This window comes from Esox lucius, chromosome 5, assembly GCF_011004845.1.
Source record: "Esox lucius isolate fEsoLuc1 chromosome 5, fEsoLuc1.pri, whole genome shotgun sequence".
Taxonomy (NCBI): domain Eukaryota; kingdom Metazoa; phylum Chordata; class Actinopteri; order Esociformes; family Esocidae; genus Esox; species Esox lucius.
This window is the reverse complement of record NC_047573.1, coordinates 6,822,662-6,838,828: the sequence shown is the minus strand read 5'-3', so window position 1 is coordinate 6,838,828 and position 16,167 is coordinate 6,822,662. Positions and strand designations below refer to the sequence as shown.

General features: G+C 48.6%; 1 protein-coding gene across 1 annotated transcript in view; it reads right to left on the bottom strand.

The window, feature by feature from the left end:
* Positions 1 to 14,446, bottom strand: part of tarbp1 (TAR (HIV-1) RNA binding protein 1) — a 31,805-nt gene extending 17,359 nt beyond the window's left edge. Inside the window, exons 1-27 of the mRNA XM_034292349.1 lie at positions 14,361 to 14,446; positions 13,979 to 14,203; positions 13,681 to 13,784; positions 13,514 to 13,583; positions 13,258 to 13,406; positions 12,932 to 12,984; positions 12,601 to 12,698; positions 12,330 to 12,465; positions 11,812 to 11,908; positions 11,572 to 11,661; positions 11,305 to 11,455; positions 10,817 to 11,143; positions 10,477 to 10,574; positions 9,317 to 9,454; positions 8,943 to 9,163; positions 7,229 to 7,454; positions 6,777 to 6,965; positions 6,371 to 6,588; positions 6,005 to 6,076; positions 5,567 to 5,687; positions 4,607 to 4,717; positions 4,367 to 4,516; positions 3,759 to 3,845; positions 3,409 to 3,629; positions 2,800 to 2,881; positions 2,441 to 2,612; positions 1,028 to 1,207 (exon numbers count right to left, since the gene is read on the bottom strand). Coding sequence (XP_034148240.1) covers positions 1,028 to 1,207; positions 2,441 to 2,612; positions 2,800 to 2,881; positions 3,409 to 3,629; positions 3,759 to 3,845; positions 4,367 to 4,516; positions 4,607 to 4,717; positions 5,567 to 5,687; positions 6,005 to 6,076; positions 6,371 to 6,588; positions 6,777 to 6,965; positions 7,229 to 7,454; positions 8,943 to 9,163; positions 9,317 to 9,454; positions 10,477 to 10,574; positions 10,817 to 11,143; positions 11,305 to 11,455; positions 11,572 to 11,661; positions 11,812 to 11,908; positions 12,330 to 12,465; positions 12,601 to 12,698; positions 12,932 to 12,984; positions 13,258 to 13,406; positions 13,514 to 13,583; positions 13,681 to 13,784; positions 13,979 to 14,114 — 3,697 coding nt within the window. The 5' untranslated portion in view covers positions 14,115 to 14,203; positions 14,361 to 14,446. The remainder of the gene's footprint in view (positions 1 to 1,027; positions 1,208 to 2,440; positions 2,613 to 2,799; positions 2,882 to 3,408; positions 3,630 to 3,758; positions 3,846 to 4,366; positions 4,517 to 4,606; positions 4,718 to 5,566; positions 5,688 to 6,004; positions 6,077 to 6,370; positions 6,589 to 6,776; positions 6,966 to 7,228; positions 7,455 to 8,942; positions 9,164 to 9,316; positions 9,455 to 10,476; positions 10,575 to 10,816; positions 11,144 to 11,304; positions 11,456 to 11,571; positions 11,662 to 11,811; positions 11,909 to 12,329; positions 12,466 to 12,600; positions 12,699 to 12,931; positions 12,985 to 13,257; positions 13,407 to 13,513; positions 13,584 to 13,680; positions 13,785 to 13,978; positions 14,204 to 14,360) is intronic.
* Between the last annotated feature and the right edge of the window lie 1,721 nt (positions 14,447 to 16,167).

Below are 16,167 nucleotides of genomic sequence, written 5' to 3'. Positions count from 1 at the left end.
GGGGTTGTCTTGCTGTTGCCTCTCCAGTGCACCTGTTGTCACCTTCATTCGCACCAATACAGGTGACATTGATTCACAATCGCTTCTGCTCCCTAACTGGACAGACTTCAGACACCCCTGAAGTTTAATTGACTTAGTGTGATATTGTGATGATTGTGTTCCCTTAATTTGTTTTGAGCAGTATATAAACACATTCATTAAAATAGAAAGAGGAATAACACAAGGTTCAGGACTATGAAGAGAACCACTACTACAGACTAAATCCAACCTCCCATGTCATCCTCATTGAGGATAAAATGTACATAAACGTATATTAAAACATTTACATACAGTCCAAACATCTTCCCAAATGGCCCTATTCCCCATGTACTGCACTATGTCTGACAGGGGCCTATGGGGCTCTGGGGACAATTAGTACACTTCATAGGGTTAGGGTGCCATTAGGACAAAGCAGACATGTCAATATTGCTTTATAAAATATTATAAGGTAAAGCTTTATAAGGCATTCACCTGTGTCAACTCACCTTACAGTGTGTGCTTCACATAAAACCAAACAACAGAAGCAGCGATATGCCAGCCCAGTGAAGAACATGAAATCGATCAGTAACCATACAAAAAAAAAACGCTTGTGTTCAGATGGTCGGGACTGAGCTGATCAGTCTTTGTATCACTTTCCTGGTGACGGACTGTTTGCACGGCAGAGCTTAGCAACACCAAATACTGTACACTGGGCAGCTATTAGAAGAAACAGAGACCGGAACACGATGCCATGTAGATATGTCTGTGATCTTACAGTAGGCTTCCTGACAGGTTTAAAACCGGTTCAGGAAACCGTTTCTACAAACATGGTCCTGGTAGTTTTTCCAGTCAATGCCTTGGCTTGGGGGAGCTACTACATAACGTCAGGTGTGCATCGCAGATTGGACCAGCTCGATCACACATTCAATCCAGGGAGATGAGCAGAACATGGCCCAAAAAAACCCAATGAGTGGTTGGAATGATGAATGAGCAGGACATATCTACTCACCTCCCAGGTTGGTGGGCTTGTCAATGAGCGTGGCGACCACCAGGAGGGCGCTGTTCAGCTTGCCCAGGCGCGCTGCTCTCTGTTGGGGGACCATGCCCAGCTCTGGCTCCTGGATCCCTAACCTCCAGGGGGTCATCTTCTTCTGCACCTCCGCCCAGCGCTCCTCATGATCCTGCTCACCTAAAAAAAAAACACACAAAAAACACCCAACACCTCAGTTTTCTAACGCAGGAATAAATCTGAAGACATAAAACAACACCCAACACCTCAGCCTTCTACAGCAGGAATAAACCTGAAGACATAAAGCAACACCCAACACCTCAGCCTTCTACAGCAGGAATAAACCTGAAGACATAAAACAACACCCAACACCTCAGCCTTCTACAGCAGGAATAAACCTGAAGACATACAACAACACCCAACACCTCAGCCTTCTACAGCAGGAATAAACCTGAAGACCTAAAGCAACACCCAACACCTCAGCCTTCTACAGCAGGAATAAACCTGAAGACCTAAAGCAACACCCAACACCTCAGCCTTCTACAGCAGGAATAAATCTGAAGACATAAAACAACACCCAACACCTCAGCCTTCTACAGCAGGAATAAACCTGAAGACATAAAGCAACACCCAACACCTCAGCCTTCTACAACAGGAATAAACCTGAAGACATAAAACAACACCCAACACCTCAGCCTTCTACAGCAGGAATAAACCTGAAGACATACAACAACACCCAACACCTCAGCCTTCTACAGCAGGAATAAACCTGAAGACATACAACAACACCCAACACCTCAGCCTTCTACAGCAGGAATAAACCTGAAGACATACAACAACACCCAACACCTCAGCCTTCTACAGCAGGAATAAACCTGAAGACATAAAGCAACACCCAACACCTCAGCCTTCTACAACAGGAATAAACCTGAAGACATAAAACAACACCCAACACCTCAGCCTTCTACAGCAGGAATAAACCTGAAGACATACAACAACACCCAACACCTCAGCCTTCTACAGCAGGAATAAACCTGAAGACATACAACAACACCCAACACCTCAGCCTTCTACAGCAGGAATAAACCTGAAGACATACAACAACACCCAACACCTCAGCCTTCTACAGCAAGAATAAACCAGATGTCCCGGAGGACCAGAACACTTCAGATTTCTATTCCTTCCCTAAGATCAGGGTTCTAGTTAAGTACATTTTATTGATTATTTATTCAAGCGAACCAGTAGTACTTTAAATCCAACAGTTGAATAGCTGCACAGAGTAGCTGTCCACTTGGACAAGAGCAGCAGTCTGTACTGTACAGTCTTAACTGCCCTCTAGTGGTGATCCTTTTCGTCAATTTGATTCACTTGACATCAGTTCAACAAAACTTTAAGATCCCAGAGGGGATGTACCTTTATCCTGCTGGATCCAGTCCCCAGGATGCAACAGGCTCAGGTCAGGGACAGGGTTCCTCAACGGAAGAGATGCACTCTGGGAAAAGTCCACAAGGCTCTCAAACTTCCCAGGCAAAATCCACTCGTCCTCAGACACCTCTGACAGGCTGGGTAATGTGTAGAATATGGTCTGGGATGGACAGGGACAACGGACGAGGACTTTAGCAACTCAGTATGTGAAAGTTATGCAATTTGGTGATAATACAACTCAAGACAACAATTCACACTCAACACCACTTTTAAACGTAATATAAAACCATTTAAATGTAAATACAAACAAATAAACAACCAACAATCTAACAGTCACACTGACTTACTTCCACACTATAGTCTCTGATAGGGTGGAAGGCACCAAAGAAGAAGTGCTCCTGAATCCTGGTCCAGTTCTTATTGGCATTTCTGTAGAGAGACATGCAGTTATAAGCCAGAATCCAAAGGACATGCCTCCATAAACAATATGGATCCATCACAGACTGTCTCCTAAGTATGTAATAATAACAAAACACCACTCAGCACTTTTTTAAGCCTAATTGGTTTTACCTTCAGTAGTGACATCATTCAAATAAAACGTATGTCCTACAGTGATGGAAAGCCTACAAACAGCACTATGATCTTACCAATAAAAGCAGGAGACTCACCCACTGAAAGTATCTTTTACAATAACAACTTAATTTATAGTAGCTTACCTGGTCTAGTGAACCAGGGGAATGACCCGTCACTCTGCCCAGTGAACCAGGGGAATGACCCGTCACTCTGCCCAGTGAACCAGGGGAATGACCCGTCACTCTGCCCAGTGAACCAGGGGAATGACCCGTCACTCTGCCCAGTGAACCAGGGGAATGACCCGTCACTCTGCCCAGTGAACCAGGGGAATGACCCGTCACTCTGCCTAGTGAACCAGGGGAATGACCCGTCACCAAACTCACCCAGTACTCTGCATAGCTTCCGCCTGGTGCAGACAGGCCTTGACGACAGTTGCCAGGCCCCCCAAACTGTCTGGGCCCCCGGCCTCCTCCTCCGCTTCGGCCCTGGGCCCCTCCAGGCCCCAAACCCTCTTTAGTGCCAGCAGGGCGTACAGACGCACGCTGAAGTTGTGGCTGAAACACCACTGGAGTGTAACATCCAGGGCCTTGCGCCAATGCAGAGCCTGTGAGAGGGGAACAGGGTGAGTGTGGGGGCAGGGTGAGTGTGGGGGCAGGGTGAGTGTGGGGGCAGGGTGAGTGTGGGGGCAGGGTGAGAGGGTAACTTGCAGATATAACTGAAATGTGGACCTCACCTTCTCCTTCAGATGAGGCAGGATGATGTTTAGATGGACCAGGACAGAGAGGAACGTACAGATGCTGGTCTTGGTCTTCTCTTGATCCTTTTCACACACAGACCAGACCATTAAAACACACGTCCTCCATCAGCACCACCTTCCTGAATCACACCATTAAAACCCACGTCCTCCATCAGCCCCACCTTCCTGAACCACTCCGTTAAGGCACATTTCCTCCATCAGCCCCACCTTCCTGAACCACACTGTTAAGACACATTTCCTCCATCAGCCCCACCTTCCTGAACCACACTGTTAAGACACATTTCCTCCATCAGCCCCACCTTCCTGAACCACACTGTTAAGACACATTTCCTCCATCAGCCCCACCTTCCTGAACCACACTGTTAAGACACATTTCCTCCATCAGCCCCACCTTCCTGAATCACACTGTTAAGACACATTTCATTTAACAGGATGATGTGTTGTTCAGTGCATTTGACAAATAAACCTGAACTTCCTTCTAGCACTTTTCTGATATCAACATTGAGTAAATTCAAAAACCTAGTAACAGATGAAAACAGAGTGATTAGCTAGATATGATGAATACAGAGGGATCAGATACATACCACATTGAAGCAGGCCCAGAGACAGTCCATGTGTTCAGGGAACTGGAACAGAATCAGAACCATCATCCACTCTATGAGATACTTGACAGATGCCTGGTTACTGACGAAGCCTGCCTGAAACACACGAACCAGAACCATCCCCACAAACTCCTGCAGAAACAAACACAAGGTCATTTTGTGTGTAAGTGTTTCTATGTGTGTGTGTGTGTGTGTGTGTGTGTGTGTGCGTGCGTGCGTCACCTCTCTCAGTTTGGGCAGCAGCATTAGTAGTGTCTGCCACACTCTGTTCTTCACACGATGCTGCAGGGAGTTGCTGTAGTAACGCTGTTTTGACTTTGATATGGCCTCATCCTGAGAAGAGAAAGAGTAGAGGAGGCACCTCAAGTTAGAGGAGGCACCACCAGCTAGAGGAGGCACCACCAGCTAGAGGAGGCACCACCAGCTAGAGGAGGCACCACCAGCTAGAGGAGGCACCACCAGCTAGAGGAGGCACCACCAGCTAGAGGAGGCACCACCAGCTAGAGGAGGCATCTCAATCAATCAATCAAATGTATTTATAAAGTCCTTTTTACAACAGCAGTTGTCACAAACTGCTTTTACAAACACCCAGCCTTAAACCTCAAGGAGCAAACAACAGTAGTGTTGAATTTCAGTTGCTAGAAAAAACTCCCTAACAATGGCAACATTTAGGAAGAAACCTAGAGAGAAACCAGGCTCAGAGGGGTGACCAGTCCTCTTCTGGCTGTGCCGGGTGAACATATTAATAGTACAAATTGTAATAATTAATAAATGCATGTGGGCTGAGTCCAGAGTCTATTTAAACCTAGTCCAGGTTGGAAGCATGACCACATGGACAAGGACAACACGGGGGGGGTAAATCAATACATCTGTTATCGATTTACTAACTCAAATAAATCGATAAAAGACATACAACATGTTTTTTGAAGTATGAATTGCATGCATCTGTGTGATAGTAGTAATCATGAACACATTTACATACATCTTCCCTAATAAACACCAGCAGTTAGGATTAAATTGACATATTCGCTCCTCTCTACCAGGCTCCTTCTCAAACCCCATTGGAGGAGAAGCTCTGAGAGGAGGAACCTTGGATGCTGTCCTCCAATACATATTTTAAGACGAGGCGAGGGAACCCAACCAATCGAGGACAGGAGAACTGTGAAAGAGCTTGTGTCCTACTTTTGTCAGCAAGCGGAGAACCAGGTCTTCCATCAGCCTTTCATGGAGCTTATCGGAGGGCTGGAGGCAACTCAGAAACGCCAAGACACAGACACGAGGGAACTGGTCATCCCTGTTATCACTGAGAGAGAAAGAACCAGAGAAAGAAAAGAAATAATGAACTAATGAACGAAAAAAACTAAAAGGACAATTGATCTCCGCAGTGAATCAGGGAACTACAGTCCTAGTGGACCAGGGTAAAGCAGGTCCACTGTAGTCTGTGATGTTGTCAACTAGGGCTGTCACGATTATTAAATTTTTGTAGATGTTTAATTGTCGTGGTCAGGTAAGTATGTAATAACTGCGAAAGCCCTAATGTCAACACCATTTTAAACCCTCAACAGTGAAGAGGTCAGGTAAGTGGAACACAGTCACAGTACATTAAGTCCAGAATCTGACCTGGTCACGGCAGTGTTGGCAGCACACTCCTCTCCAAGCCTCTCCACATAAACCTGGACCTCCTGGATAAGCCTGTGGGCAATACATGATCAGTATGTGGATCCACAAACTACCCCTCAAGATCCAGCCTCCATACTAACTCTAAGCCCCAACCCACACATACATATATATAAAAACACTTTCTCTAGTCTAGCATTTACTTCAAATTAACATACAATCTCAACCTGGGTTGAGTGGGGGCCAATCTAACATAAATGCACTGTAAGTCTCTGTGGAGAAGAGCATATGCTAAATGACTCAAATGTCAACATAATCACAAACCTTTAACACACACACACACACACACACACAAACAAACACACACACCTTTGGTCTCTCCTGAACACAGGTCCGTACACACACGCCTCAGCCAGGATGTCAGCATGCAGGAGGGCACTGGAAAACACGGCATCTGACTGGCTTAGGCCTCCACTTCCTGGTTCACTTCCTGGGCAGGAGGGCAGCCAGGTGTTGCAACAGTGCTGGATCAGAACACTGAACACACCCGTCTTGGCCTGGGACAGGTCCATCAGCTCACCGGCAATCTGAAGGGGGATGAGTGGTTCGTTAGGCAGCAGTTGTTTAGGTGTGCATCAGAATGACACACTTCAAGTCAATGCGTAGGCTCAGCGGGCGGTGGCGCTGTTCATCGAGGAGCTTCAGTGCGATTCCTTTACTAACGGCAACAGGCTCCGCTGAACGGTGGCCCGGTAAGGGGTTGACGCCGGACTACCTTCTGCAGCGTGGAGGTGAGACCCGGGGCCTGCTCCTCCGTGAGCCCCAGCAGGCTGTGCTGGAAGGCCATGGTCACGAAGCCCTGCAGGGCCGGCCAGAAGTCCCGGGGGTTACTGCTCAGCCCCAGAACCAGCCTCCAGGAGACAGTCACAGCCTCTATGCACCGAGCCTCATCAGAGAGCACCACCTGGTGGTGGGGGTGGGGGACAGACACACGTTCATCACGCCACATAAACCTGGACAAGCCCCTGCAGAGCCGAATGAACAAACGTGCACACAGTCCTGCTTAAGAACTACTTTCATGAGCAACAACACGGCAGTTACAGTGAACGACCTGACAGGGCAATGCCCCGGCAGACAGTCCAGCAAAGCAACCATAAATGTGTTTTTTTTATTGTTGAGTGAAACAGCATCATGGGTGGTTTGACAATGAGCTCAAATGTGCTCCACCTGCGGCATTACAGAAGCCATGAAGTCCAGCACAGGAAGCACCAGGTCACTGGGGAGCAGAGAGACGGCCTCTATAGCTGCCTGGAGGGCCTCTGGGGTCCTGGAGAACTGCAGGGGCCCCGGGGATCCAAGTCTTCTCCCGTAGCCCAGACATGCCCACTGATCCCTGATGAAACGAGCAGCCAGACGTCCCCAGTCCTGGAGTAGAGGACCCGGCTCCAAGCCACTGCGGACAGACGACATGTCATTGAAAACACACAATGTCTTGTTTGAGAACAATTCCACCGTTTTCTAGGTGTCCTACTGACCGGGTTGAGTGTTCTGTAGTTAGAGGTGCCCTACTGACCGGGTTGAGTGTTCTGTAGTTAGAGGTGTCCTATTGACCGGGTTGAGTGTTCTGTAGTTAGAGGTGCCCTACTGACCGGGTTGAGTGTTCTGTAGTTAGAGGTGCCCTACTGACCGGGTTGAGTGTTCTGTAGTTAGAGGTGCCCTACTGACCGGGTTGAGTGTTCTGTAGTTAGAGGTGCCCTACTGACCGGGTTGAGCGTTCTGTAGTTAGAGGTGCCCTACTGACCGGGTTGAGCGTTCTGTAGTTAGAGGTGCCCTACTGACCGGGTTGAGTGTTCTGTAGTTAGAGGTGCCCTACTGACCGGGTTGAGTGTTCTGTAGTTAGAGGTGCCCTACTGACCGGGTTGAGTGTTCTGTAGTTAGAGGTGCCCTACTGACCGGGTTGAGTGTTCTGTAGTTAGAGGTGCCCTACTGACCGGGTTGAGTGTTCTGTAGTTAGAGGTGCCCTACTGACCGGGTTGAGCGTTCTGTAGTTAGAGGTGCCCTACTGACCGGGTTGAGTGTTCTGTAGTTAGAGGTGTCCTATTGACCGGGTTGAGTGTTCTGTAGTTAGAGGTGCCCTACTGACCGGGTTGAGTGTTCTGTAGTTAGAGGTGCCCTACTGACCGGGTTGAGTGTTCTGAAGTTAGAGGTGCCCTACTGACCGGGTTGAGTGTTCTGTAGTTAGAGGTGCCCTACTGACCGGGTTGAGCGTTCTGTAGTTAGAGGTGCCCTACTGACCGGGTTGAGCGTTCTGTAGTTAGAGGTGCCCTACTGACCGGGTTGAGTGTTCTGTAGTTAGAGGTGCCCTACTGACCGGGTTGAGTGTTCTGTAGTTAGAGGTGCCCTACTGACCGGGTTGAGTGTTCTGTAGTTAGAGGTGCCCTACTGACCGGGTTGAGTGTTCTGTAGTTAGAGGTGCCCTACTGACCGGGTTGAGTGTTCTGTAGTTAGAGGTGCCCTACTGACCGGGTTGAGCGTTCTGTAGTTAGAGGTGCCCTACTGACCGGGTTGAGTGTTCTGTAGTTAGAGGTGCCCTACTGACCGGGTTGAGTGTTCTGTAGTTAGAGGTGCCCTACTGACCGGGTTGAGTGTTCTGTAGTTAGAGGTGCCCTACTGACCGGGTTGAGCGTTCTGTAGTTAGAGGTGCCCTACTGACCGGGTTGAATGTTCTGTAGTTAGAGGTGCCCTACTGACCGGGTTGAGCGTTCTGTAGTTAGAGGTGTCCTACTGACCGGGTTGAGTGTTCTGTAGTTAGAGATGTCCTACTGACCGGGTTGAGTGTTCTGAGGTTAGAGGTTTTCTACTGACCCGGTTGAGTGTTCTGTAGTTAGAGGTTTTCTACTGACCGGGTTGAGTGTTCTGAGGTTAGAGGTGCCCTACTGACCGGGTTGAGTGTTCCTCAGCTGGGGGTTTCAGCAGGGTCTGGTTGAAGTGGGGGAGGGAGAGTGGGGAGGCATCAGGACAGTAGAAATATCCAGACAGATCTACCAGTAGATTCAAGGTCTCTGATTGGTGGCTGAATACTCCGAGCTCTGCCACTTCACAGGTCATTGCCAATGTTGCCATGGCAACTGCCCTAATCACCTGACCAGCCACTGTGGGGATCTGACACACACACACACACACACACAAATTAAAGTTTTACTTCAACTTTGTCATTTTACTTTATAAATGAACCAATTACTATCAGGTACAGAAACTCAGCTTTCATGAGGGGGAATATGGAGGGAGGGCCAGACAGACACAGTCAGACTTTACCTGGTCTGCTTGTAGGGTCCTCAGGGCGTATCTGACAAGTCGAGAGAAAAAGGTGTCCTGTATCTTGGAGACATGCCACTTCACCACCAGCTCTCTGAGCACCGACAGGTACAGGTCAGCCCGCTGGACATCACACATCTGGAGACAGACCACGACACACTGTATGACCACGGCTGGAAACAGACCACGACACACTGTATGACCACGGCTGGAGAGACCACGACACACCCCATGCACAAAACACTGTATGACCATGGCTGAAGACAGACCACAACACACTGTATGACCACGGCTGGAGAGACCACGACACACTCCATGCACGAAAACATTGTATGACCACGGCTGGGGACAGACCACGACAAGCCGTATGACCACGGCTGGAGACAGACCAAGTCACACCCCATGACCATAGCTGGAGAGACCACGTCTCACCCCATGCACAACACACCGTATGACTACGGCCGGAAACAGACCACCTCACACCCCACGACCACGTCACACCCCACGACCACGAAACACTGTATGATCACAACTGGAGAGAGACCACGACACAATGTATGACCACATTTGGAGACAGACCACAACACACCCCCTGCACAACACACCGTATGACCACAGCTGGAGACAGACCACAACACACTGTGACAGCATTTGACCACCACTGGCTACAGACCACAAGACACCCCACGTACGACACACCCCATGACCACGGCTGGAGAGAGACCACGACACACCCCATGACCACGGCTGGAGAGAGACCACGACACACCCCATGACCACGGCTGGAGAGAGACCACGACACACCCCATGACCACGGCTGGAGAGAGACCACGACACACCCCATGACCACGGCTGGAGAGAGACCACGACACACCCCATGACCACGGCTGGAGAGAGACCACGACACACCCCATGACCACGGCTGGAGAGAGACCACGACACACCCCATGACCACGGCTGGAGAGAGACCACGACACACCCCATGACCACGGCTGGAGAGAGACCACGACACACCCCATGACCACGGCTGGAGAGAGACCACGACACACCCCATGACCACGGCTGGAGAGAGACCACGACACACCCCATGACCACGGCTGCTACACACCAGCCTTATAGATTAGGAGTGAGGAGTTTGTAAGTGGAGTGTGTGAGTTCACCTCCTGCAGTTCTCCGCTCAATCTTCGAAGGACGAACTCCTGAATGGACTCCACCGCACCCAGAACCAGCGTTTCCATGGAGACCGTCACGCTGTCAACTGTTCAAGAGAGAAGACACAAATCTTGTTTGAAACCGCGTTGTCCCTTTTGCATGGTTTCCTGTTCTATAAAGCGATAGGGAGCTCGCTATGAATCAACCTGAAGCAATAATTGCACAGGGCGTAGTTTAGTAGATCAGAACAGAGTACAGTGGAGTACAGGACAGCACAGTGAAGTAGAGTACAGTAGTTCAATAGAAACAGCAGTGTAACAGAGTACAGTAGTCAAGCAGAGTAGATACCCTGCTCTCTGTCTGGCTGCAGTTCTGGAGCCTCGGTGTGTCTGCCGTGTCTCAGCTGCACCAGTCTCAGCAGCAGCTGCAGGCTCTTGTCAGTCTTGCGCAGTGGCAGGTAAACATTTGTACCGAGCCTGCTCAGTGTGTCCAGTAGGGGGCGCAGGAGAGACTCCAAACCGGCACTGGCATCAGCAGTTTTCTGTCCTGACCTCCTCACCTCCATGTCCACACACAGCAGGGTGGCCCTGGCTAGCAGCTCAGCCTCCCCGGGTTCAGGTAACCTGTCCGGCTGGGCTGGAGGACGCCACAACACAAGCTGAGGATCAACAACATCTACCACACAGAATGTACCATTATGTGAGAGGTCGGGGGTGAGAGGTCAGGGAGCGATATAAGTCTTGTTCCATGTGGACAGTTCTTATCCAGTCTTCGATAGTGCGTTTAGCGTAATCCCCGATTTCACTGTTCTGACTCCTGGTGTAGCCTTGACTCACCTGCGCCAGCTGGGACTCGGAGGAAGGCTTCCATCTGGCGTTGGACGTAGCCTCTCACAGTCTCTCCTTCTGGGACGGTGCTGGTACCGTCACCAGCTTCTCCGAGTCTGGGCCGGAAGCTGCCTTCGTTGTCAGACAGCCAGTCACACAGCTAGTGGAAGATGACAAATACACAAGGGACAGATTATATACATTAACAAATATGAGTAGGGCTTAAAAAAATAAAAATTGTCATCCCTTACTCCAACCCCACCCCACGCACAGTACCTGATTCCAAAGGGATGTCCCCCTACCAAGAGACTCGTCCGCTCTGAAGTGGACCAGAAAACCAAACACATCGTCCAGTGTCACAGATGTCTGCAGAAGATGGCCCAAATGCAAATCAGCAAAACAGTCCCCAAAACAAAGCCGCCATTGTCATTCGCATGCGGACATACTCCCTTCCTTGACAAAATGTCATTATTGCACCGAAAGAGGCGCAGCCTCTGAATCGCTACGCAGTCTTACCACATCTGTCAGGGAGAGGGCGCTGTGGAGCAGGAAACACTGGGCAGCCCCTCTGAGCAGCACCTGGTGGGTGATCATGGTACAGCGAAGTACCTCCCTTTGACAGAACACAGAAACATTTGGGTCAGTTTCCCTGACAGAGACTGGACTTAGCCATGTCTCAAGCGCCTTGAATTCGAGGAGTGAAACTGCACCGGTGATGCTGCTTCACTCCTAGAATTCACACCCGGTTATAGTCTGAAAAATGTGTTGCATTATAGGGGAGGTTGTCAAACCCCTCCTCAGAGACCCGAGCCGCTACACACATTTGATCTATTCCAAAGCAGAACACCGGACTGGACTTGACAGCTAACCATCAAGCACTTACTTAGTGATGACATCAAGAGAGCCTGTCCAGGGCTACGGCCAAACGGCCAAACGGCGGGGGGGAAATGTCCCAGAGGAAAAGGCTAAACACCTCGGCTTCTTAGTGAGCAGGGTACCATTTCAGACGAGACCCATTTCCCCTGGCAGGGTACCTGAGTGCATGCAGACCGTCAGGGCCCAGGAGGGGGCGGGGAGGGAGGCGGGACAGGGCCTGAGACAGGAAGAGGATGGGGACGGCACACCAGTGTTCAGACCCTAACCTCCGGACCAGCTGCAGCAACACGGGACCTGGGGGGGGGGGGGAATAACATCAGTCGACAAAGACACATTATGGATCAATTCTTCAAGTCAGCAGGAAGAAAAGGTTTTTGTCTCCAAAATGTACACAGAGAGAATATGAGGTTGGTCGTGGGGGGCCGGCACCTCTGCTCTCCTGAGGAAGGCTGTCGAAGAAAGCGACCATGAAGCCCTGCAGCTTGACTGCCAGCTCAGGACACTCTCCAACACTCTGGCCTGCAGTTCTGGACAGATAACAGCACTGTGAGACACCACAGCAAACTGTATAAACCTGTCAGTTTTGTTGTCACGGTATCGATATGATACCAGGCAAGTAAGACTGAGAACATACTCAGCAACAGAAACAACCAGGGCTCTGTTTGGGGTTACCCTGATTAGGGACAGAACATCTGAGGTAAGACACACTAAACGCTAGGCTACCCTGCCACCACCAATGACTGAGTAATGAGCCACTGACCTGTGAAAGAGGGAGCTTTCAGACATCACATCCATGAATGGGCCCACTATGAACTGAGGAACAAGTGAACAACAGTGAACAGCTGCATTTATTATACATTAAAGTGTTAAGTACTACTCCCTGGTGGATAGATTCCCCGGGTAAAAGAATCGGTCAAGACACTTCTAGAGTTATGCGAGTTCAAGCCGCAGCCAAGACTTTACTTTCCCGACTGACCGAAAAGAAGAGCGTGCGTGACAGACTTGTCGTGGACAAAGGACTCGAGGACTTTCCAATATGAACTACTATTTCGCCCAGAGGGACACTGGAGCGAGCATCCCAGGTACCTGTGAGAAGGCCCGGGCGAAGGATGGACGCCGCAGTGCCTGGAGCTCCAGCAGGTGATGCACTCCCTCCCTCATCACAGACTTGTTCTCGCTGTGGAACATTCGATGGTACACACACAGCAGCCATGACGGGTGGAACAGACTAACGCCTGAGAGAAGACACGCACAGCATTGGAGGGAAGGTATTGGGCTATGTGGATTAACACTATAGTCGACACACACACACACCCACACACGCACACACACGCACAACTACCTTGACTATCGTTCGCTGCCGTTTGGATCAACGTATCAATTCTGTTGAGCACTGGTCGGACCACGTGAATCTGGATAGGAACATGGAGGACATTTACGATGTTGTAAAAAAAAGTTTTTAACGTCTTATGACCAAGGTTTATTTGTACTTTTAGGCTTGCTCCTCACCTGGTTCTCCTCTAACGTCTCCATGACCAAGGCGTAGTCCTCCCAAAACTCTCTGAGCAGCTTGGCTTGGTCTGGGACCCATCTGAACATAATCTCTTCCTTGCCTACAAAGAAACCACAAAGCCACAATGAACCTACACAGTTGTAGACTGCATAACTTTAGAACATCAATCTTTTCTCATACACTCACTGGTCTGGAAGAGTCGACTGTGTGTCAATGGTGGATTTATACAAGGCAACATTTGGTTAAGTAGAACATAACCCAATACTGTCCGTCTGTCTGTCTCATGCATCTTACCTCCTTCACCCGACGTTGAATGGCTTGGATATTCAGCCGCCTCCTCCTCTGACAGAGCGACACACCTTTTCAACAGGTACAAAGCCCGTTTCCTGGACACGTTGTCTTTGTGTGTCAGTCCATCTTGTAGGACCATCCAGAACTGCAGAGAACCACGCGGGTCTGATCCGGTGTAGTTAAGACTCTGACCCTGTTTTCCCGGAGGGAAGAGATAGTCCGAAAGAGCTGTAAAGCACAGCAGGATGCGTTCCGTTACCAGAGGTGAGTTCGAGGTTGACCTGTCACTCTCGTGCCAGTTACACAGATCCTCTAATATGAATTGGACTGTAGTGGCCACCTTCCTCTCGCTGTAACAGTTGAGAAGAGTGAATAGAAGCCTTACGGTGATTTTGGAGACCAGAGTGTCCGATAAAGTCTTTATACAGGACAACGCGGATGTCAGGATCGATACGGTCAAGTCTTCGTCGGATGCGAGTGCAGGAAGGAGGACAGACATGGCCTCAATAGCCACATCGATGCCCAGCCGTCTATCGGCCTTGCCGGGAAGTTCTCCCGTCTCCTCGTCCGGTAGCCGGAAAGATGGAAGGACAGTGCGGGCGACTAGTACCGAAACAGCCGTGTCATCCAACGTGTTGATGCAGACACCAAGAAGCCTGCACACAGCGTTAGTCATTTCACCTCTACCATTACTTTTGAAGTCGTCGTTTGAGACTTTCGAGAGAAGTGGTAAACACTGTGTCCAAATAATAGACTCAAGCCTTTGTGCAAATGAGTGTTTTTTTGCAGTTGAGAAGGAAACTTTGCCGCCATCGTCAGAAGTGTCAGACTGTGGTAGTTTACCAATTCCTTCAATGAACGTTGTCAGTGCCTCAACTCTTTCTCTGTCCGGGCACGAGTCGCTTGGCCAACATAACGTGTTGAATAAAGTATCGGGATCTGAGCAATTCGATAAAAGGGCATTGATTAAAATAGAAGACATTTCACAAGCCTACTTCTGTGTACATGAAGACACAGTTGACCACGCGTTTTGAGTAGTGTAGCAGTCTGCCAGCAGCACAAACGATGACGGCAATGCGTATGGTAATGAGGTAATCTTCCAAATAAAAGCCGCAATTTAGATGTATTGCAATGTGTGTAATTCTAAATATAGTGAATTGTAAAAAGGCAATTTTTGTATTTTTTATAAGCAAATACAAAGAGTAAATAATGGGGGAAACTTAATAAATTAAGAACAATATTAAAATGGTCAATGTACAGTTTGTTGTATTTTTTGGTTAATAGTGAGAAAACTATTCTGTAAGGCGGTGAATGGCATTCGCGAAATGCTCATTAGAATCAAGTCTTCTTCACTGTTTCAAGTATGTCACCTGTACTTACGGCCTTGAAGAAAAAAGTTTTTCTTTCTCTACTGTCTTGTAACAACTTAAGATGATAGCGAGGAACAAATTGAAACGTCCAGATGGGGACGGTCCAAAGTATATGGGGTACAGTCTAATAAGCAAACAGTAACCAATATTTAGCCGTTCTGGAAGCCGGGTAGTCCCAGCCAACAGAAGTGTGCAAAAGACAATGTGTGCAAATGTTTTTACTAGTAGTAGAATTCAATGCTGCATTACAAACTGCATCTACAGGTCTCAATATCCACGCTAATACATGCATGGTATATCACCACAATCAAGCACTAGCATAAGTAGTGTACAATGTTCCTCATCTTCACCAACTCAGCAGTGTTTGTCCAATCTCAAAATATTTATAGGTTAGAGCGATTTCTATAACAGTAGCTTTCAAAAGTTCAGGATTTCTGTAATCAGTGAAATATTGGTAACAATAATCAAACAATTATCAAACAAAAGCTGGCTTTACTACAGTTTTACTAAAAATCTATAAATGTTTTGTGAGTGCGACTAGTATTTAGAAAATTATAACGGCGTTGGTTCAGACACCGTAATATCCTGCTGCTAATAGAACGGTAATCGTGTTTTGTCAACACGTGAACTTCCTTATACGTCACAGTTGCCAAAGAAAACGCTCGCGAGAAATTCATAATCCAGAACAGAGAGGAAGAGTGGAATTGAGAGTGAGCTCGGATGAACTCTGTTTAAAATATGGTAATGGTTAGGGAAGTGGGCAAAGGTCCCTTTTTAATTTTATTGAGATGTAAATATATTGCTATTCTGATAGGTGAGGCG